This window comes from Eutrigla gurnardus, assembly GCF_963514095.1.
Source record: "Eutrigla gurnardus genome assembly, chromosome: 24".
NCBI lineage: Eukaryota > Metazoa > Chordata > Actinopteri > Perciformes > Triglidae > Eutrigla > Eutrigla gurnardus.
Window position 1 is genome coordinate 6231810 of NC_139935.1, and position 21870 is coordinate 6253679.

The window sequence follows — 21870 nt, forward strand, 5'->3', positions numbered from 1 at the left end:
AACACGAAACAAGACGGCAATGGGGAACATCTTGCTGCCTCCAGATCAGTACAAGGCATTAGGGGGACGTGACGCTGCAGGATGCAGCTGCTCGGCTCTATATAGGGGGAGCAGCAGCAGCCTGACTCATCAAGTAGAACAACTTTAACCTGTGGGGACAGATTTAGCTTTCTCTATAGCGCTGCCGCATTCTGGAAAGGTTCACTCGGCTGCTCTGCCAGAGATGGGAAAGATTCAATACAAGTAGAGGCCCTGATGCTATTGTTATGGGACCACAGACGACACTTCACTCATTCTGCTTGGTCAAAGATGCATTATAGAAAGGGAAGGGAACTCTGGTCTGGACCAAGATGGCGGACGACATGGAAGCCATGCTATTCAGGGCTTGTGTTGACTTTTACTGAAAAAAAAGAAAAAAAGAACCACCTATTTCCTCGTTTGTGAGGTCGCCAGGCAACCAGCCTGTCTCTGCATCTGGCCAAGAAACAATCCAGAACATTAGACCTCATGCTGGCCACATTGTTTGGGATCCACATCAGCTACACCGTCATGGAGGCTACAACCACAGATACACAACCCAAATGTGAAACACATCATTCACAGACAACACATTAGGGCCAACTAACGCTGTCTGGCAGGATTTCAGCATTCCTCCCCATGTGCCTTTGGTCTCTCCTTTCTCTTCGTTGCCGTTGCTTTGATCACAGCTCAATAAGTAAATGGCTACACTACGGGCAGCGCGCTCTGAGGCTGGGGGGTGGGGGATTGTTTACCTGCCTTGAAGCCTGCTGGAAGAAAAAGGATGCTGTTTTCTTAGAGACCTTAGATGTGACAGTTTTACTGAGCAAACTTGCCTGTAGTTTCCAATGCACTAAATCCTAGTGACAAAGCCAACCGAGCCGCTACATCGTCACTACTATTCTAGATACGTGAAAATACCCTAAAAAGTGCACAAAAGGCCCCACAACAATCGGACGTGGCTTCACCCTCAAGTGTTTCCTCAATGCATCGACTCCCCTGATTTAGTCTTATTCTTAAATGAGGCCGGGCTGATTCAGTCTGAGTGGAATGAGGACATGTATTGATTGTTGTTTCAAGGTTTTACTGGAGACGGCAGAGTTATGGCGGCGTCGGCTCCGGGCCAGGAAAAAAAAAGGGATCTGACCACCGTCGGCAATCTATGCCGCCGGTCCATCAACAAAGTGAGCCAGGTGGCGTTTTCTGCAAACAAATACAGCTCTCTCACACACACACACAAATCATATTACCATAAATGTGGTTTTATTAATAATAACAGTATCTCTTTTAATGAACATTGCAGATACAGAATAGAAAATAAATCAGAAACAGGAGAGACGACGTCGTCTCCAGAGTTGTGAAAGTGCCTGGAATAATTCTGTGCTATATATTGTCATCGTTATTCACCGTCCTCATCGTCCAAGCCACATATGTCGGCCCACACTTAGAAAAGATCTGGAGTCGTACAGCGCCAAACTCCGGTTGGAAATCTCATCGGTTCTACGCGTTCGCCTCCGGTCGAGGGTTCTACTTGGCGAATAGCGACCGTTGGTTTTTCGTGAATATGGCTCGATTGTCTTCATCTTAATCCTTTTATTGTCGTCGTTATATTTACACCGTGCCGTGTCGTAGAGAGCGACAAACCTCGTCCCTCAACGTAACCCCTATCTTACTTTTCTGATCGAGGAAGTAGATCCTGGCTCTATCGATCCATCGGCCGATTCAGCGATCCCTAACGAAGGGCCGTTCGGAAACATTTCTCAAAGGAAAATCGTTAACTGAAGATTGTGAGAAGATCGACCGTATCTCTTTTGCATATTTGATGACACCGAATGAAACGCGTTGATGACGATGGGTCGTGAGATGCTGCGGGTGTTTCTGGAATAAACCAATCTGAGCGGATTGCGTGAGAACAGCTCTCGTTTCGTACGAGTCGATGACATCTACCGTTCGCCATGACAGCTTCCTTTGGTCTAACTTGCTCCAAGTATAAATTCTGTAGAATAGTGACATATACTCTAATTTAATATGCATTTTTGAATACATTCCTGACTCTCTAAAGCATTAATGATATCGTATTTGGAAGGGTTTCATTCTAAAAGGCTATTGGTTTAGATGATGGTTACTAGTCAGTAGGTCCAAAAATATAATGGATCACATCCTCTAATACGTTACTTTTCTATATTAATGACTGAACGTTAATTACTTCGACGAGCCCTCGACTGTTTGAAGGTTTTCAGATTTGGGATTTTTTTGCCGCCCTGCTTCCCGTCGCCGTGGCGGCGAAGACGGATACGTGAAAGCCCCGAGAGCAGCTGACAAATCGTTTGTGTGGAGGAGGGGACAAATAACAGAGCTGTCATTTAAGAGGAAATGAAGAACAGAGATACTTGTTTAGCCCTGGACAGCCTTGTTTGGTCCTTCGGAGGGAAACCAGGTGGAGGAAAAGGCTTCAGGTGACACCGGATGCCTCCTCCGTCTGTAGCTCCGTCCTTGTTAAATTGACTGTGAATCTCCGTGAAATCAATGAACGTGAAGAAGCCTGCTGAGCTGCGATCTGTTTGAAATGTCAAAACCCTTCTTTAAATGATGAAAACAAACAAACAAACTTATTTTTTTCCCCTCTTTCAATACAAAGGTAAGACATTTAGTGAATGACCTATTGATTTTCGTGAGCTGTGCAGTTCCACGTAACAAAACATTATTTTTTTTCCTTATGTTACCCCGATTCCTTCCATCACCTTATAGTTATAACATCTCTAAGCAAATATCCTTCAGGTTACAAAAATAGACTTTTCTTTTTTCGTAAAATAATACACGTAATTATTTTTTCCCCCATATAATCATCTGTTAAGGTAAATAGCGAGGCTGTTTTTTCTTTAAAGTAAATTGTGGGAGATGTGAAGCCTAGCACCAGATTCTGTATACCCATCGTTCCCCGCTCTCTGGACTCCGAGTGTTGCATATTCTGGTCGAGTCCAGATCCTCGACCCTTTACAGCAGCCGGCCGAGCCCAAATCTTTGTCCTCTAACCCCGAAAACAACCCAGAAGCTTTAGGTTTGTCCCAAACATCTCAGGCCGTTGCTTCGCTTTTGTACAAACTGAAACAAAACAAAAGAGTCCCGACCGATGATAAAAACAAAGAATCAAATCCCAAACACTGATGCTACAAAGAATTAGAAAAACATATGTACAGGACCCTGTATTCCTTGACTTTCTGGGTAAATGATCGTAGGTGTTGGCTTGTGTTACGTGAGTGTTTATACAGGCGTACAAAAATGTTCTTTTTTTCGTGTTCAGTTTCAATAAAAGCTCTTATTGGACCAAACCGAGACACGCGTCCGTCCGTCCCGTCCCCCCCGTCGTCCCCCTGATGGTTCCTGGTGCAAATTCCAACAGCGGCGAGTAGCTCGGTGCCGTTCGGGGTCCACCTGGTGCGTTCGGGGTCCCGGTGCCGGTGGAGAGTCCTCCCTGCGGCGGACGTCCTACAGATCCGCGGTCTACCCTTCTCGGCGTCGTCTCCGTCACCAGATGACGCTGGATATGCTGGTCTCTCTGGGCAGCAGCGGCAGCATGGCGTTGTTGCCGTGGCCCTCCTCCAGACTCTGCTGACGGGGCGACTTGGACTGCGGCCGCTGTCCGTTGAGGAGCGTCATGGGGATGTTGCAGTAGGTGTGCTGGCTGCCGAGGGTGGCGAGCGGCGGGAGGGGCGGGAGCGTGCCGCCGGCGGCCGCGTCGTAGTCGTAGCTACGGTAATAGTGTTTCTGCCTCATCTGGGTGTGGCAAGAGTTGTGGAAGGTGGAGCGCAAGTCCGGGTGTGCCGTCGCCATGGCGGTGGAGGTGGCGGCCGCCATGGAGATGGCCGAGACGGTCTGGAGCTCGCCGAAGGGGCCCTGCTCGCTGACGTCCAGCACCTGCTCGTGGGAGATGCTCAGGGGCTCCGTGCGCTTGAAGGGCATCTCGTAGAGCAGCTGCTTCCAGAACTTGGAGGTGAGCTTGTTGCTGGGCGGCCCGCGCCACTTGATGACCGTCAGCATCTTGATGGTGTGCTTGAGGGCCTCCACCTCCTGGTAGTTCATGATGCCGCGCAGCTCGGCGCACTCGATCAGGATGACCTTGATCTCGCCCGTCACCAGCATGTTGCGCAGCCGCGTCTCCAGCTCAAAGATGCTCCACCCCCTCCGCACCACGTAGCTGGGCGTCATGACGATGATGAGGCGCTTGCTCTGGTCCACGCAGCGCGCCACGTCCTCGATGTAGGCTGAACGCACAAACAAACAGATAGAGAGTGAAAGATAACTTGTTTCTACTGTATATTTTTGACATAACTTCAAAGTACACACAGTGATGAAAATATGATGAAACATCACGCCGGCTATTTAAAGAAATCTGTTAAAAAACTACTCTCTTTTATCAAAATCCAAACAACCCAATCCAATTAACTTGAGTGATTTTTAAAGAAAGATTCAAGCCGTTTAAATTAAACTAAAGCATCTAAAAGGAGCCCTGATTTATTCACGAGGACATTGATGCATTAAATGAAGACAGAATAGACGTATTATTACATATTCAGAGTTAAATGAACATCTAAAGCCTCGCAATTTCATCATAAAGATGAAGACAAAAACACGAGGAAGGGGATCGCTTGGTTTTTTACTATAAGATAACAATAAACACAGAACACTCAAAGCCAAGCGACAAACCTACGTGAACTTAACACCTGGAGAGAAAATAAACATGACTTTACAGTAAATAAAGTCCCTGATGAGGAGCTCGGCTGCTTATGTAATCATGAAAGTGATGAAGTGTTTCCCCAGGCCAGTGCTGGGTGTCAGGAATGTGTGTGTGTGTGTTAATGCCTGCTTTTAGCTTGGCAGAGACAAAGACAGAGGGGCTCCTCAACAGCAGGTAGACGGGATTAACTGGGCTTCGCCTCCCAATCAAATCTAACGACCCCCCTCGTGCTCATGTGGAGAAAATATGCGTTTGTTTTTCGCCCTTCCTCTTCCTTTTGGCTAAGAGACGGCAAGTGTGTGTGAATAATCTCTGCCACCTCTCCTCTCCACGTCTCTGAGAATAAACTCCCCCCTTTCACGTCACGCTCAGCCCTTCACGTCAACCCGACGAGTCCTTTATATCTCACCACGAACACAACTAAACGGATATGAGATAATTAGCTAATGAGGTGTAGTTTCATTTTTTGAATTGGAAAAGAAAATATGCCCTCTTGGGGTGCTGGTCTGGTAACACTTTATAGCTTTACAGATTAAAATCCCTCCTTTTCAGAGCCCTCATCAAAGCGGAGGAATAATTGATTCCTGGCTGCATAAAAAATAAAGCCAACGCTAATTCACGGCAGGCAGAAAATCACTGCTGCCCTGCTCTCTATAGATTCTCTCCATTTTCCAAGTGAAAATCCATCGGGACACAAGAAATTCTAACTTCCTAGTCATAAAGTACAGCGAGGAACTGAATTAACTGCACACATTTCCACCTGAATGCGAGGCAGCGTGATTCGAGGTGGAAGGTCAAAGTTCAGGAACCGTTTTGTCTGTTTGCATCCTTTTAACCCCACACATCTAATTATCTAAGCAAACCGGAATAAACCACACAAAATCAATCTGTAACTCAGGTAAAAGTGAGCGGAAAACATTTCATAATTAAGCTGCAACTAATGGCTTTATGAATGACAATTAATAAATCACGTATTTCGCAACGCCATTAGTAACAATGACCACTCGTTAGCCAGTGTTAAGATGATGCTCTACATTGATTGTTGGCACGAGCGTTCAAAAACTGGGGTGGAGAAAAAAAAGTACCTCTAAGTAGTCTTGTGTCATCCTGGAAATGATCATTGCTGAAACCTAAACATAAATATTTACATTCAAAGTATGATCAGAAAGTCATATTGAATTTAAAGAAAGACAAAAATAAACAGTGTCAATGTGGGGACATGGCGCTGGCATAAACTGTGTTGCTCCACTGGTGCTCCACTGGCGATTATGAGAATGGGAAATCGCGTTGACCAGTTTATTCCAGTTTAATATGGGATCTGCGTGGCATAAAGGAAACAAGGAAAAGCCTTTTCTCTGGGCCGGGTTGTACCATTACTCTATTAACATGTTGACTGGAATAGCACGCCACTTATCGGCAGCTCAGGAGAAGGATTGTTGTCGTGTTGAAACCCCAAAAGGCCAAACTGTGTTTATCTACAGCTTATGCTTTATTCTATCAGCTGTTGTTAGATGCTAATACATTCCCGATGGGGAGTCAATATTTAGACGCGGGCACGGATTCCTCTAAATCCTTGCATTTTTATGCCATTTCTTTCCCATATTACAACAGTCCCCTTGTGTCAAGCACATAATCACAGCAAGGGATTCAGTTTATAACCTTGGCGCGGCGCCACGGCGGAGGAGCGTAATTAGTAATGGCGGTGTGTGTGCGGTGGAGGCAGGCGGATGCAAGTGTTCAAATGGAGGCTAATGGCGTGATGAGATTATCAAACTCATCTGTGTGATGAGTTAATCAAAGATAAGCACAGGGCATGGTGAGACGCTCCATCAGAAATATATATATATATATACGGTGGCAAAACATGCATTAACCATGCGTAAGGAGCTGATTGGACGGCTGACATCGTGGCACAGCGGCATGCAGGGATGGATCGCGTGGAGCTGGATCAGGACGACTATAATAACAGGCTCTTTCTGCCAATTATGCTCTATATTTAATTCAGGTTCATTATGCCTTTACGTTGGGTAGACAATACACTTCAAACCGACGGGTACGTTAAGAACCACCAAGTGAGCCGGGGCCCGGTTTTTCCTTTTAAGACTTTAAGTACAGGTTGTCAGAATTCACAAAGAACGCCTGAAGAGGACTGAACTCTCGTTACTGATTAGATGCTGACCGTTTTATGGATTACGTTACGCTGCGTTCCTCGGAACGCATTTAAATGTACGAAAGTATAAAGTGGGAATAAAGGACACCGATTTCGATGTTACATCGACTACCCGGCTACTTTTGGAATTGATTGGAATAGATTAGTTTGCAGCGAGTGATTCATGAGACATGTAATCAGCGGCTCATTAACCCTGTTTATTAATACACGGCCTCCCTGCACAGCACGTGGAGGGAGGAACCGTTAAAGCAGAGCCGACGTAAACTTCAGGGGTTCTTCGGAGGTGCTATTATTGCAAGAACCTAAAGGCTCCTTGGATAGCCACAAGCGCGCCTGTTGTTTGGAGGCGTTTCAAGCAGTGGTTCCCACCCTCCTCTGCCCCCGTATCACCCTTATCGCACCCTGTTCGTTAGCTATAGTTTCATACAATGTTTGCCTCTGTTTTGGGTTGGATTATACCCCTTAGAGGAGCACATTCCAACCATCTATTCCTTATTTTTTGGACCTTAATGTTACTTTTAGTCAAGTGTCTTGTCCATGTGCCATACTAGCTAATTTCTAAGCTAAGTGCCTAGCTTATTGCTAACAACGAACTCAAACAAATACCGCATGCTTTGTTTCGGATTCCTTTCCGCGACCATTTCAACTGAAGAACCCCTACATTCCCCCCTTTTTTAGATACTGATCCACTTCAGTTCAGCCAGTGGTTAGAAGAAGCCGGTTGTCTGCATGATCGGATTAAAAAAACGATGACGGTCTTACGGCTCTAGCTACGCCACGACACAGATGCATCACAGAACAAAAAAAAAAACACACACAAAGGCATACCACCACGGCACTGACAACACGGGCAACACCAAGCGACAAGACATTCGACACAACTTGACATCGCCGCGAGAGAGAGAGCTTACTTCCTGTGGGGATCAAGTCCCTGTCTGGAATGAAGAGTTTATACCCATAATGCTTCTCCAGCACGTCGGGGAGGATCTCCAGGGCAAAGCGCTCCTCCTCTCGGGTCTCCTGGCTCCACTGGTCCGGGTCCACTTTGGTGTAGGACAGGTAGGCGTCGTAGTCCTTGTTATCTGGAGGGAGAGTGGGGAGGGGGGGCACCGAGACACCGGCAGGGTTTGGAAGTTAGTCTCAGCTCCCAAAACCACTTTGCTCCCGTTCACCGTGGACATGTTTTATGATTTGGACGCAACGTTTCCTGCTTTGGTCAGCACAGTTACGTTGCTGCTATACCTCAGATGCTCGCAATCTATTTTCATACCGCCGCGCAGAGAGCTATTCATTCACTGGGAGACTTCATTGAGACGGGATGCCTCCGTTATACTGACCTCTGGGCACTTCTGCCCATCTGAGTGCTTTTCATTACAGCTCCGTCCCCGCTGACGAATAACGGTACCTTGATAGCTACTTTGCCCGCTGCAGGCAAAACAAATTAGACTCCAGCCTGAGCTAAACGCCCGCCGTTGCCTGCCAGGCCGACGCGTGGCGCGGCTCCATCACCGACGCCGAGGCTCTGATTGATGGCGGGTTTCAACCGAGCGGAGAGACGGGAAGTGAGAAGTGAGGGAGGACTTGAACGCGTCTTCCCAACCTGGTAACTGCCTCCGATTCCCGCCGTAACAACTCAAGTCCCACCAAACCACTTCATCTGTTAAAGTTTTAGTACGTTAGAAACAAACTGTACCCAAAAATATCCAAATTCTTCCTTCGATTCAAGAAAAAGTACAAATTCGTAGATGGCATTTTTGATTTAATTGACAGAGCCCTGATCGTAACTCCGTCCAACATCTTTAGGACCCAACATCATTGCTCTTTTTGCTGAGATGCTTTTATCTCAGGATCCTGATTCCTCAAGCTGATCCACAAATTGGTTCATTGCTACAACCTTCCACTGAAGAAATAGTTCCAGCGCATGCAGGTAAAACCAGTTGCCCTTTTCTGATCCTGATTGCAATTACTCCACAAATCAGGATACAATGCACGTAAAATTTTTGAAGACAAGGAAGAAACAAAACGATTCAATTCCTTGTGTTCCTTTCTTCACTAAACCCCTTCATATAACTGTGCCACGAAAGGAGGGGAGAATCCGAATGGGGACACGATGGGAAAACAGCCTTTGAGGTAAACTCATTAGAGACGTAGAGAGTCCCCGTCTTCACTGTGACTCCCTTTGCTTTATACTCGCCACCTGCCGTGCAACGTGCCGCGAGGTGATGTTTAACCCGTCAAGAAGAAGAAGGGATGAGAGAGGCAGGTCGGGGAGAGCGGGAGAGCAGCTGAGTTCAAGAGGAGGGATATTGAGATCAATCCTCAGTGCCGTTTCTCGTTTTTTTTTAATCTTTCGAGATGCTCCGTGCATCGGCTTCCTCCGGTAGCGTTTGAAATGAACGCCGTGTGGGCCGATGGGCTATTTCGGTGGAGCTGATTCACTCGTCTGTAGTGAGGAAGAGAGGAGGCGGAGGGCCAATCTCGAGGGCGGGCGTGACCCTCGAGGAGTCACTCGAGGTGCATCAGCACACCTCTGACACCTCCTCAGTCCCACACGCCGGCTGCACGGGGAACGCTGGGTAATATATATGTTTCATTACATGGTCCACGTAATGAGAGTCCGCAGTCGGAGCGCGCACTCTTGAACTCGCCAGGAGAAGCGGAGGCGTAATTCTCGGGGATATTTCGGGGCCTTGATTACGTTTAATGGAGAGTAAATTGGAACGTAACACGCGCACTTAACTCTGGAGCTGCAAAACCACATGAAGTGGAGTTCTTTTAATCGGGTTGTTTTTACCAGAATTAATAAAAAGCTATCTGCGGTCTCACAGATGAGGATTACTTTCATTATTAAAGTCATCGATTGTCAGAAAAAGTGAGGTAACGCTTCAGGATTCCTGTTTTTTAAGGATTTTAATTAATTATCGTGTCAAATTGACGGGAGATCAAGACCACCACTTTTGGTTTTGATCATGAGAGATGTTGCAACTCTACAAACATGGAGAGTAACAAACAAATGACGTTGGATTCTAATGGAATTTTCTGTCAAGGACTCTCAGATTTGCACGTTTCCATATTACCTCGCCACGATCCAGCGTTCCATTTGTCTCCTTTGTTTTCCGTTCCGTTGGAAACCATCACAAGACACCGTTTGACCTCATGATTACAAACGAGCTGCTGTGTTTGTTTACCTCTGCATGCTAAGCATGCGAATGAAACAGGACGCATTACAGAGAGATGCGGAAACTATTACCTCTCCGTATCTCCCAACGCCACCGAGCGCAGACGGAGCGTCGTAATTCCAAGCCGCGCCGCTGACATTCGTATTGATGGCGGCGCGTTGACGAGTTCCCCGCCTCCTTGACAAGCTCGCCCCGGCTGTTGTCATCATGAAGCCTATTATTGATTCCACTGACACCCACACAATGTGACAACCGAGCGGTCTTTAACTAAATAGCTGCGCTGACAAATCGCTGACAGTCCGTCCTATTGTTACGCAAAGCTTACAATTTCACATCTGGCAGAAGGCGGAGGCGGGCGCTCAATTAGTTCTTCGAGTGGCCGCAATGAAACACTTTCTTGGCAGTGTGTGGATTTCTGTATGAGGGGGGGGGGGGGGGGGGGAAACACACACTCTGTGCATCCGAGACACTGGCTTAAGGGCTTTACTTAGGAAAACTATGTACATCTTACATGCAGCTACTTCTTCCCATCAAGTGAGGCGGTTACCATAGCGATGGGATCTCAGTTAACCCCCTCCTGATTCGCCACTTTTGCCACATTTTGGCCTACAGTACAGCTTCGTTGGGTCTGGACGTGACTCGAGAGGTGCAGGCGTCACATGATCTAATCTACGGCGGCGTGGGGGGGTATCGAGGGTCTCCGGAGAGCTCCAGACGCAGCCCTGTGTCTTATTGAGCCTGAGCCCCTTACACTGGAGAACAAATTGAAAATCTGTTTCCCTCTCCGAGCACTCGCTCAGGTGGCGCAATTAAAGGAGACAATTGCTGTTTGGCATTAAGTTCAAGTCCCGACATCTTTTCCAACACAAAAGGCCTCCCGGCCATCTATTAGGGCTCCGCTTCCCCGGGGCCGAAAGCCCGACGCCGCCTCAGGTAATGACTTCCACTGAAAAAAGGTCTGATGTCTGGCATCGCGGGTAAGCAGAGGAGAGGAGCAGGAATGCTTTTTACCTTTTAACGCTCATAACTCTCGCTGTCTCTCTTTCCACCACGTACGCTCCCTCGGCCTCTTCCGACTAATCTCATTCCCCCTGAAATCACTGCAGCGCTGCTGCTTCGGAGACTCATTACAGGGGAATCAAATTAAAACTTGCTCCTTGTCTCCGTTTGATGCATTCTCGAGACAAGACTCATCCACCAGGGCCAATCAGAGGGCTTTTTTCCTTTTACTATTGCTGATGGGGGCCTCAGAGTTAATGTTTTCGGGCCCCGTGTTTGTATTAGCTCTAAAGAGCGTGTTCAGCAGAATATATTATCCTTCCACTCTCGCACTTGCTCATGTGCGGACACACAAAACATCACTGTACATGCGCAGGATCGCAACCAAATCCCTCTCACACTGAACAATGGAAAAATAAAAATGTTAAATAAACCTAAATTGCACCAGCCTCCTCAGAATTCTGCAATCATGACAACAGGGAAGAAACTAAAGGCCTGCATCAAAGCCTCTACCATCTCTACAAGGATTTGCCGTGAACCGCAAGAGGGTGACTGAAGGGGTACCCGTTTGAAAACCGGAAGTAATGCGCTGTGATGTGAGGGAACGGCACCCGGCGTGATGAGTTTCTTACAAAAGCTGCGAGAAGGAACCACATCAAAGGCCGTTCAGGAGAGCGTTTACGGAATAGTTTGCGTAAAAATGTGTTTTGACGGAGCTCGGGAGGCGTTCAGGTGCACATTTACATAAAACTAGTGTCACATGAGGCTTTAAGATGTGAAATACATCCCACGTGTTTTCTAAGTATAAATGTGGACGCTGCTCGGGTTAGGGATTTGGTTCCAACCGAGGGAAGAGAGGATGCTTCCACAGATTAAAAAGGATTATTGCATCATAAACGCTGTAAAGCTACATATCTCATCTTACCTCCATCTAGATCCTCGCTGCCAAAGTGGTTCCTGTAGAAGAGCATGAGCTCGATCCTGTAGCACTTGTAGAGCGTCACCAGGCAGATGAGCAGCACCAGGATGGCTCCGAGGCCTCCGGCCAGCTCCACCGTGTACATCAGCTCCGCTAATGTGGCAAAAACAAACAATATCTCATGTTTCATACACTTTTTTTGACTTTTCTCCACTTGCGTACGTCGCATGTTCACTCTGAAAGGGTCGGGTAACACCACAACGCCGGCGTTTATACCGGCAAGGACAGAGCTGTCTCCGGCAAACGATCGCTTCTATTTATGATCTGTTTTGAGCTTTATATCAGGGGGGCGTGCCAACATTTGATTTAAAATTACAGGCACTTTAGTTTGGTTGAAAAGTGTGAAAGATGACCCTTTTTTACCGATCATTTCTTTTTCTGATTTTCCACTTGATGCTGTGAAATTCTATTTATTATTTATAGAATGTATGTATTTATTCTCTCCTTAGATTCTACAAAATGTCAGACGGTTAAACAGTTATTCAAGTTGGGTTGCGTCCACAAGTCCTGCTCATCCGTCATCGCTGCAACTCACGGAAAGCGTCAGTGGGAGCTACGTTCAAGGACTTCCCTGTTGATATCACCGTTTCATACACACATTATTCTAAATTGCGCTATTCATAGCACTTCCAGAAGGGCGCGACAAATTGTGTAGTCGATGCAGGACGAGTGGTGTTATTCAGGAGGATGAAAGGTGATATTTTACACTGCAGGACAATGGACTCCATTAAGCTCTGTGGTCCAGTGACTCGCCTTGAAAACTAAGTCGTTTGCTTTGTCTTTTCATGATCTTGTCTCATTTTCAAGGCTTTTTTTTACAGTGTTTTGTGTTGGATGTCACTCCATCTTTTGCAGTTCAACATTTCCTCTTGGCTACGCCTCACAAAATCTGGGTGGTCAGCCTTCATTGGCGGACTAATGGACAACAGTAAAAAGGCTGGAATCGCCACACACACACACACACACACACACACACACACACACACACACACACACACACACACACACACACACACACGCACACACACACGTGGACGGAGAGGACCCGCGCGCATCACCATCCATCACCGACGCACATTTAACCTCGTTGGAGTACGGGATGCCCATTCCACTGCAGCGGCCATCAGGCTGACAGCTCCCATGATGAAGGATGATGTTCTGGAGAGCTAACGAGCGTGGCCCGCGCCGCTTCATCACGCCTGTCTGGGCGACGACCTTCAGCCCAACTTACGGACGGACGTACGCAAACAAAAGAGGCAAACAAACTCGGGGGGCAGCGTGAACACAGGTCTCCCCCCTCGCCGAGACTCTTGTGTCAGATTCCCTCCTCTCAGTTTGGGGAATCGCCTTGAATTAGGGTACTTTTTCCGGAGAGAGGGGGGTGTTGCGGCTAACAAGCACGGATCTAAACTCCACTTTTCCCCTCCACCTCTGCTCTGCCTTCTCGCCTCAGCGAACGCCGCTCCTCTCAGCAGAGATCTGGACGGTGTAACGAGCCAGCTGCTCCTCAAGCAGCAGAGATTACAGCCGAAGAGGCCAATTCTTTTCCGTATTGCAGCAGCACTGCAGTGGGACGGATTAAGACAAATTAGCTGCCGACTAGAAGGCTGGATTTGATGGAGCCACGTGGCGTCTTGCCCCTCTCTGGAAAGAGAGTTCGGGCAAAGAGTGGGGGGGTTGAATGTCTCATGTTCACAAATCAGGAAAGTAGATGTAAGTTATCAAATACAGGATAGGCAGCTGTCTGCTACATGATGATAAAATATGCATCTGAGGAAAAAAAAAGTTGGCCAGGAGGAGTTCTCAGCTTCGTACAAGAAGCGGAAGAGCGGAAGACGTATTCTGCTTGATGCCGCGCCGAGACCACCGAAATTCATTCGGCGTGTCGTGCTGGTTTCACAGCTTCAAGAGGGAAGCGAGGAAGACTTTGACGCGGTTTGAAAGGCAGCGTAAACACGGGCCGGCCTCGCCGCGGCACACCATGGATGCAGCAAATATATATATAAAAAAAAAACACGGGGAATCGGCGATTTCCCGTAGCCGCGATCCTGCGAGAACGAGGCTAATCTTCTCCGAGTTTATTCGCAGATTTGACTGTGCGGCATAAACCCCTTTAATATAGCAAATGGAGGGGAACTGGGCTGCCATCAAAGCTGGATCCAAAGCTGCAAGCTTAAAAGAGAGGGAAAATATCTTACTATGTAAATGTATTCAACGCTGACAACTTTAAGGCTGCAGAGACATCCCCCTCCCCTCCCCCCAGCATCACTAAAAAAATACAAAAAATAAAGACCTTCCTTATATAACCGCACTGTAAAGTGTGCATCTCTGTTTGCAATCATCTCCCAAACAGTCCTCATCAGAGGGAGAAACTCCAAAATGTTTGCTTGGATAAAAAGACAAGCGGTGGGGGGGAAGGCAGCAGGAATCAGCCATGAAAGATGAGAAACTGTCCAAGTGAGAGTTCGGCGATCAAAGGCAGATTTGTGTGTGTGTGTGTGTGTGTGTGTGTGTGTGTGTGGAGGAGGTCACTGCCTGACAGTCAAACAGCTCGTCTGGCATCATAACACCGAACGCTGCCTTTCTCGAAAGCCATTTTTCTTTCTCTTCAACGCCGAGGTGGACGTGGAACTGCAGGCCAAACACAACGACTGTTGAATTAAAATGGCATTTTCACCCCCAAAGCTGTTGCATGCCATTGACCAATCAATGCTTCTATATCCCTCTGTCAAATCCATGGGAAAAATAAAGATCTGCATATGTGCTCGCCTCACCTTTCTTGGCCAGCTGGATGTTGGCCTGCCGCTTCCCGTTGCCGTTCTCCACGTAGCAGGAGTAGTTGCCCAGGTCGCTCTCCTCCAGAGAGTCGATGGTCAGCGAGATGGACACTTCCTGCTCCGCCAGGTGCTCTCGGATTGGCCTGCGGGGGAGGGCGGCAGAGAGCACAGAAAAAAAAGGGACGCACGTGAGTGTTTTTGGAGCATCGCCACCTGGAAATTATCCTCGTGAAACTTTCGTTTCAAAGCTGAATGTAGAGTTTGTCTATTATGCATGCAGGTTGCAACGGCGAGCTAAAAGAGATCAAATGCTCTAAAGAATATAAAGCAGACAGTGTGCAAATTGGATAAAACTCTAAATTTGAAGTAATACATGCGGAAAGTATTGAGTTGAGATATTGAGTTTCTTGGCAAATACATGTGATGTGTGTTTGCTGTTTGATTTGGACTCAGACTGGACTTGTGTGGCGTTAAATAAAAAGGAGGATTCGGTTTGAGCCAAAGTAAAGTGTTGAACAGAGAGTTTCTGATGTTGGACAGCGACCATCAATGAAGCAGGCAGGGCCGAATTATGTCTGCTCAAAGCTTCGACAAGGGTTGGCAAAACGACACAAACGTACGACGCACAAGCGGTCCCATCTGAACACAAACGCGACTTCAAGGATCCGCCCAAACGGAGTCTCAACGCACATCAAAGTAGCTTCTGTAGAAGTTAATTTAAGACGTTGGATCGGGATGAGGCAAACCAGACTTTTCATTTTATAGCCCCACTGTTCGCAGATATTGTGACGAAATAACCAAATAACAAATCAAATATTCCATCATCTGCAACAATACATAAATAAAAAAAGATGGAAAACAATAACTCCAAAGTGCAGGCAGTCAAAAAGTCAGAATAAAATATGGTTTTCAGCCAACACAAAGTAGCAGTTCGCCTCAAGGAAAGTCTACAGCGTACATCTTAAAATCCATAAATCATGACCTTCCAACGTCCATCTGTCGCATTCTTGGGTAAAACCCATCTCACCCATGCATATTTCACTTTCACGTTTCAGTCCAACAATAAGACGGGAGGCAGGCGTTAAGCCAGCATCACATGAGTCGTGACAGACAAAAAAAAGGCTCACTGCGGCTCTTGATGACTGGTTGTGACATGTTGCTACGGGGACAATAGTATGACTGTCACCATGCACTTCACCGCCGACCTATCACAACACATTTTGCCACGAGTGTTAGTGAGAAGAAGCGGGGTTTAAAAAAAAAAAAAGCTCTTTGGATGTTTTTGTTGCATAGAAATCTGCTATTTTCCAGATATTTTTCACACTTCAACAACATCAGACTGGAATCTGCAGCTGGAGGGACTGGAAGGCTACACTTAGATGCCTCTTTGTCCTCCCTGGACACTTGGTATAGTGTTGTGTTCATTAGCAGAAACAATGGATTTTACCGTCTCTTCATTATTGGACACTTCCTGGATTTATCACCAAGCTGGAGCTGTCAAGGGATCTACTTTTACACAAGCGAAGCAGGGTTCCTGACTCATATAAAGACCCGGGAAAAGCATGTGTCTCTTTTTAAGGTTGCAAAACAATGGCAGCTATTTTCAAAGCCCTGTTTAATGACGCAGGGGGCTAATAGCGCGGAAAGGTACAAGGCCACTTGGGCCGCGGGGCATCAGAATATGGGAAAGTTGTGTAATTCTTGCTGATCAATGAAAGGAACTAAACAACACAGATTATGACGTGTGGGAGGGATAAAAATAAACTATAATACAACCACTGCTACAAAATAATACAGGAAAAAACATCCCCCTCGCATTGAAATTGCTTTTATTGACCGTTAGCAATGGAGCACCATTAGCCACCATTAGCTGCTTCATAAGAACCTATTATGAAGGAGTACTTTTTAGGTTTCTGCTGCTACCTGGGTCAAGGCTTGTGAAAGGGAACTTAATTTAGCCTTTTTTTCCCCCTTTCCAACACTCATCCTTCTCCATTGTGCAGCCAGTCAGCCAGAGACACGGGGCTCCGCAAGGTTGGGATATAGATCCATGCTGATGGCTTTTTAAAGAGGTGGCGCCCATGTGTGACTCAACGTGGACTGAGCTAAAACACCGTGGGTGTTGAGCGGAGAAAAGGCAAAAAAAAAAAAATCAATGTTTGTTCACTAAAAGACTCCATCATGCTTGGTGAAAGTTTGGAGTGGAAGAAGTCAGCGTGAGGGAGGTAAGGATCAAGCTGGAGAACAGGAGGCGGTGGCGTTCCTCAGGGTCGTCTAGGATAAACATCTTGGAGTTTGGTGACATTTCGTATGGTTTAACCACCATTCCAAATTACAAAACCAGACATTCACCTGAAAGACTCTGCAGCGGGGGTGAAAGCACCCTGCGCCGTGGCCCTGGGGCATAATATCACAGCATCATTATTCATTTCAAACATGAACAAAACAACTCGCGCTAGCCCGAAAAACCTTGCAGCGGCATCGCATCCTATCATCGTCTCCCGATTATCGAGTACAATCTCCCCGCAGCCTCAACCCGACACCTGAACTTTTGAACCGTGCCATGTTGTGATGCTGTGAGTTATTTATAAACGCCTCGGTGGTTGTTACTCCATGAAATGTGTTTCCTGCCGTCTGCATCTCTTCTGGCTACGGTATGCCTCCAAGGTGCGACCCAGTGCTGTTCAATATAAGACCCAGAATAAACTGGAACCAGAGACTGTGTACACAAAAGTAGATTTTATTTATTCTGCATGGGATAACAACAAACAGCAAGACTATTGGCTGTTAAGGCTAGTTGTAGACCACCGTCCAAGGTTGAGTAACCGAACAACAAATCACGAAAATCAACCAAACCAATGAGGGCTAAACTGCTCTCAGGTGAATCAGTGCAAATTGAAAGGCCCAGATGAGCTTTCCGCCCCCATTTATGGACTCCTGCCTGGGTCCTAGTGCCCGCCAAGTATCCACCTCCCTTCCACATGGATATGAATTAGTAGACGAGGAGTTGCTCTTGAAGAGAGGCTTGAACATTGTGCACAATGAGCTCAGAGTTAGCAAGCTTGAGCTCACGCTGTTGCGTTAGTGAAGTGTTCCAGTTTTCAAAGTGTCTGGCCCAAATCTGAAGTGATGCACAGGGAAACCACGATTGCTGCTACATGCTGTTTAATCCCGTACAGCTTTTCAATGACTAAACTCACGTGTCTCACTTTAAAAAAATAAGAAGAAGCAGAAAGCCTAAAGTTTCAAGCGTTCCTCGTTGCTCGGTGACCCTGGTGGATGAATGGGAAATGGGCATGCTGAGACTTTAGTGCTCAAGGTAAAGGTTAGCTGGTACGTGGGGAAACTGTGGACAGAATACAGTGGAGGAAGCCTACAGGGGACGAGGAAAGCAAGGGAATAAGCTGATAAATCGACATTCTTCCTTTAAAACGTACACAAACAAAATGGGAAAAATCACACATCATGTGTCAGGATTACAGACTTCCTCACTCCTGCAAAGAGGGTCTGCATTAAACCACCAAATCCCACCGATTCCCAATTAATATAACCGTCTGAATATCAATTAGTTACATTTTACACCTAAAAAAGGGTGCTGCGTGCACCAGGGGACGAAAACTTCATCCGGTTTTAAACTTAAACATCTATCTCTGTGTTCCATGTTGCGACTTCACCTCTGAGACCCACAAAGTCTTGTTCCGCAGCCACATATTTTTATTTTTTTTTCTCTCATATCAACCCAGAATCTCAGCGGTGAAACATTGTGCCAAAAGCTCCATTTCATGTATTACAGGCAGCCCTTCAGGGAAAACTCCTGTGTGATTAATTTCCATTTCAAAGCTAAAAAGCTCACGGAATGATGTCAGGGGCTCGGTTTGAAGTGGTGCGGGAACAGAAAAAATAGAGTCAATAAAAAAAATAAAAACACACACACACACACGGAGTGGAGTAACAACAAAAAATACACACTTGAAAAAGTGGAACGCGTGTTCTGTACGAACCCTTCTGCCCACGCTTCACGCGCAAGCACTCGTCCAAAGTGGCTCAGGGTCGAGCTTCTGATCTCTCGCCTTTTCTCATTCGACGACCGCATGAAAGCAGGGCTTCTAACCGAATGTGACTCACGTCTCAGTGTTGTACCAACGACCAAATGCCCCCCCCCCCCCCCCCCCCCCCTTAAGTATCGTAGGCTCTAATTGGCCTGGTGTCCTTCACAACACAGAGCGCTGCCGAGAGCTGGACGCGACCACGAGAAGGCTAATAGAGACATCTCCAAATGCCAGGTCACTGCCTGGGCCACTAGCTCTCCCCCCGGCCTTGTCACGCTGCTTGGAGTTAACCTTTTCATTAGGCGGCATTTGTCGACAACAGGGGGTTTTCTCGTCACGCGGCGGGGGTCTGTTAAAGGAGGTGCAGCGGGGCAGGACATGGTGTGAACACGTGCGATACGCCGGCAAAAACGTCAATCCCAACAAATCAGCTCGATCATTAGTGAGTTCGTTATACCTCGACGGTGACATGAATTGTTGCTTAAAAAGGTACTTTTTTCAAGAGAATGCGAAGAGGTTACAGTGATGACGTGTTCCAGAGATATCTACTGAAGAATCACTGAGAAGAAAGCATTTAATTCAGTTACTAAAATGGACAAATCAAAATGTGGACTCAAGAAATCTGCTTGTTTTTCCCGATATGACTTGAACGCATCGCAGCAAGGTGAGCGCCTGCTAAAAAAAAAAAAAAAGCGGCTTCCGGCCATATGTGTGCCTGGCCGCCAGGTTCGCACCTGACTTTCGGATGAAACGGACCTCTGTTTCCAGAGACGAGCGGGAGCCAAAAGATGGAGGTCACCCAAACGGAACAGGAGGCCAACGCCGACATTTAATTGGAGTTTCCATCTGCTGCGCTGCTCTGCTATTAATGCCTCCACTTATATTTCAGTGCAAAGTCATCGCTGATGGAGTAAAACCTGAACTGTGCAGATATATATATATATTTATATATATATATTGTGCATTATAACAAATGCATAGCTATTACATTATTAAAAAGCCGCATAAAACATTCATGAATATCATTTAAATGATGGTTTGCTCGTGAAAAGGTCCTTTTATTGTTCCGTGTGGTGATGTGTGGTCCCACTGTTGTGGTAACTGGGTTTAAATAGGTGTTTACCAGTTCAGCCCCAGGGTCCCTTGCTGCTTTTAAAAGAGATTAAATGCACCTCATGAATTTGTTATGTGTTGCTCAAGCTCTGTTGTAATATTAACAGGGGTAGAAAATATGCTCATTCAGTGGATATAATGAGCTGATTATTCTTTGACTTTGTGTCCATTTTTTTTTCCATTCCATCAAATCGACAGACTTACTTGATCTCGCTCTCCTGAACCCGCTCCTCATCCAGATCCTCGATGAACTTCTCGCCCTTCATCCAGTAGATGAGAGGGCTGTTGCCTCCGCTGTAGCCGAAGAACGCTCGGCACGTCAGGTTGACGGGGCTTCCTGTTGGACACAAGAGACAGGATATGAGGTCACGAGCCCTGAATGCCACCGACTTGCATCTACTTCCTCTTATTAAACCTATTTTTACCTTTCAAATAACAGCATCCTTGATGCCAGCAGTTCCTAAACCGCCAGAGGGGCTTCTTAAAGCATCCCAGACCCTTTTTAAAAGCCTCTTCAACTTTAAAAACGCCCTCTTGAATCTGCTGTACCTTCACGGAAGCTCTCATACTCTTCAGCAGGACCCTTTTCATCACACAGGAAGTACTTTCACAAAGGACCACGACTAATAAATTCATGTAGCCGAAGTAAAACCTTGCATGGATTGCTCCCTTTTTGACACACAAGATGGACTTCACGTTATTGACCCGATTCCAGAGGGGGGGGGGGGTGCCGTCTCCCCTTGTGGGTCTATTGAACCAGACTCATTAAGTCAACCTTCAATCAACACAATGCACAGATGCTATTGGTGCAGCGCGAGTGCGATGAGGAAATAACAGGGAGGTTATGCAATTTACTATCGCTTGATTGCAGCAATTCCACATTTTCAAATGTTGTTTCTGTAAAAGTATCAGTGAAACGCTCCCTAGCTGAGGCTGCACTGGGTTTCAGTTTAATAAATAAAGGCTGGCAGAGCGCTGAAAAATGGAGGAGAAAGAGAAAAGTCAGCTATCAAGACATTTGAGGTCGTTTTTCTGCACTCGCTGGCAGTCTGATGTACAGATAGGCTTCCCGGGATGATGAAGACCATGAGAACAGAGAGGTATGAAAGATGCACAGAAAACACACATCAGCAGACAACCCCCGCCTTGGCATCGGCGGGGCTTCTTCTCCCTCTCCGCTCGTTTTGAACACACATCCTATCTGACTGGGGACAGATAAAGCCCCTTTTAAGGCCGCTTTCTCACTCTGCCTCGGATTAGAGACCTCTCATTCTTCTTTCACACTTATCGTAGGCTCGACGCAGCCGACGGCACATCTGTGAGTGTGTGGCCTGCGACGGGGCTCAAAAAGCACCGCATCATCAAAGCCTGGGAATGACTGATATAATAAAAAAATAAAAAAAGCCACCAATGATCAAGGAGGCACCGCCAGTTGTGGCGTCCAGGAAGGCAAAAAGGTGATTCAGCATCTCTTCATTAGCACTCCTTGCTCATTGGCCCTCTGGCGAGGACTCAGAAGTCTGTGAGATGGGAGATAACCGTGGCGTATAATTGGGTACTTGCTAGTTCAAAGATAATAGGGATTTTATTTCACCAAGGCCTGCTCTAATTTGGCCCTCTAGTGTAGAATAGCGTGCTCAGATGATAGCGAAAGCTTTAACAGGGAAAATCTGGTTTGGAGATTCAAAAAAGAAAAAGAAAGGAGTTGAAGGAGAGGTTTTTTTTTTTGCATTTTGTCTCATGGCTCAACAAAAATATTGTCCACAGCTGAGAATCAAGGACTTTGCATTTGTGTGTTTGTGAGAGAAAGAAAAAGAGACCCCTCATCCACAAACTGCTATCCCTCCCTCC

General features: G+C 46.6%; 1 protein-coding gene across 2 annotated transcripts in view; it reads right to left on the reverse strand.

Annotated features, from left to right (window-relative positions):
• Positions 1-1270: 1270 nt before the first annotated feature.
• Positions 1271-21870, reverse strand: part of LOC311009730 (interleukin-1 receptor accessory protein-like 1) — a 151401-nt gene continuing 130801 nt past the window's right edge. The window contains exons 7-12 of one of the 2 annotated variants that reach the window (XM_084004076.1): positions 20224-20356; positions 14855-15000; positions 12027-12173; positions 7835-8005; positions 5839-5883; positions 1271-4280 (exon numbers count right to left, since the gene is read on the reverse strand). In XM_084004076.1, the coding sequence (XP_083860202.1) occupies positions 3544-4280; positions 5839-5883; positions 7835-8005; positions 12027-12173; positions 14855-15000; positions 20224-20356 (1379 nt within the window). In that variant the 3' untranslated portion in view covers positions 1271-3543. The remainder of the gene's footprint in view (positions 4281-5838; positions 5884-7834; positions 8006-12026; positions 12174-14854; positions 15001-20223; positions 20357-21870) is intronic. The other variant, XM_084004077.1, reaches the window with a different exon arrangement.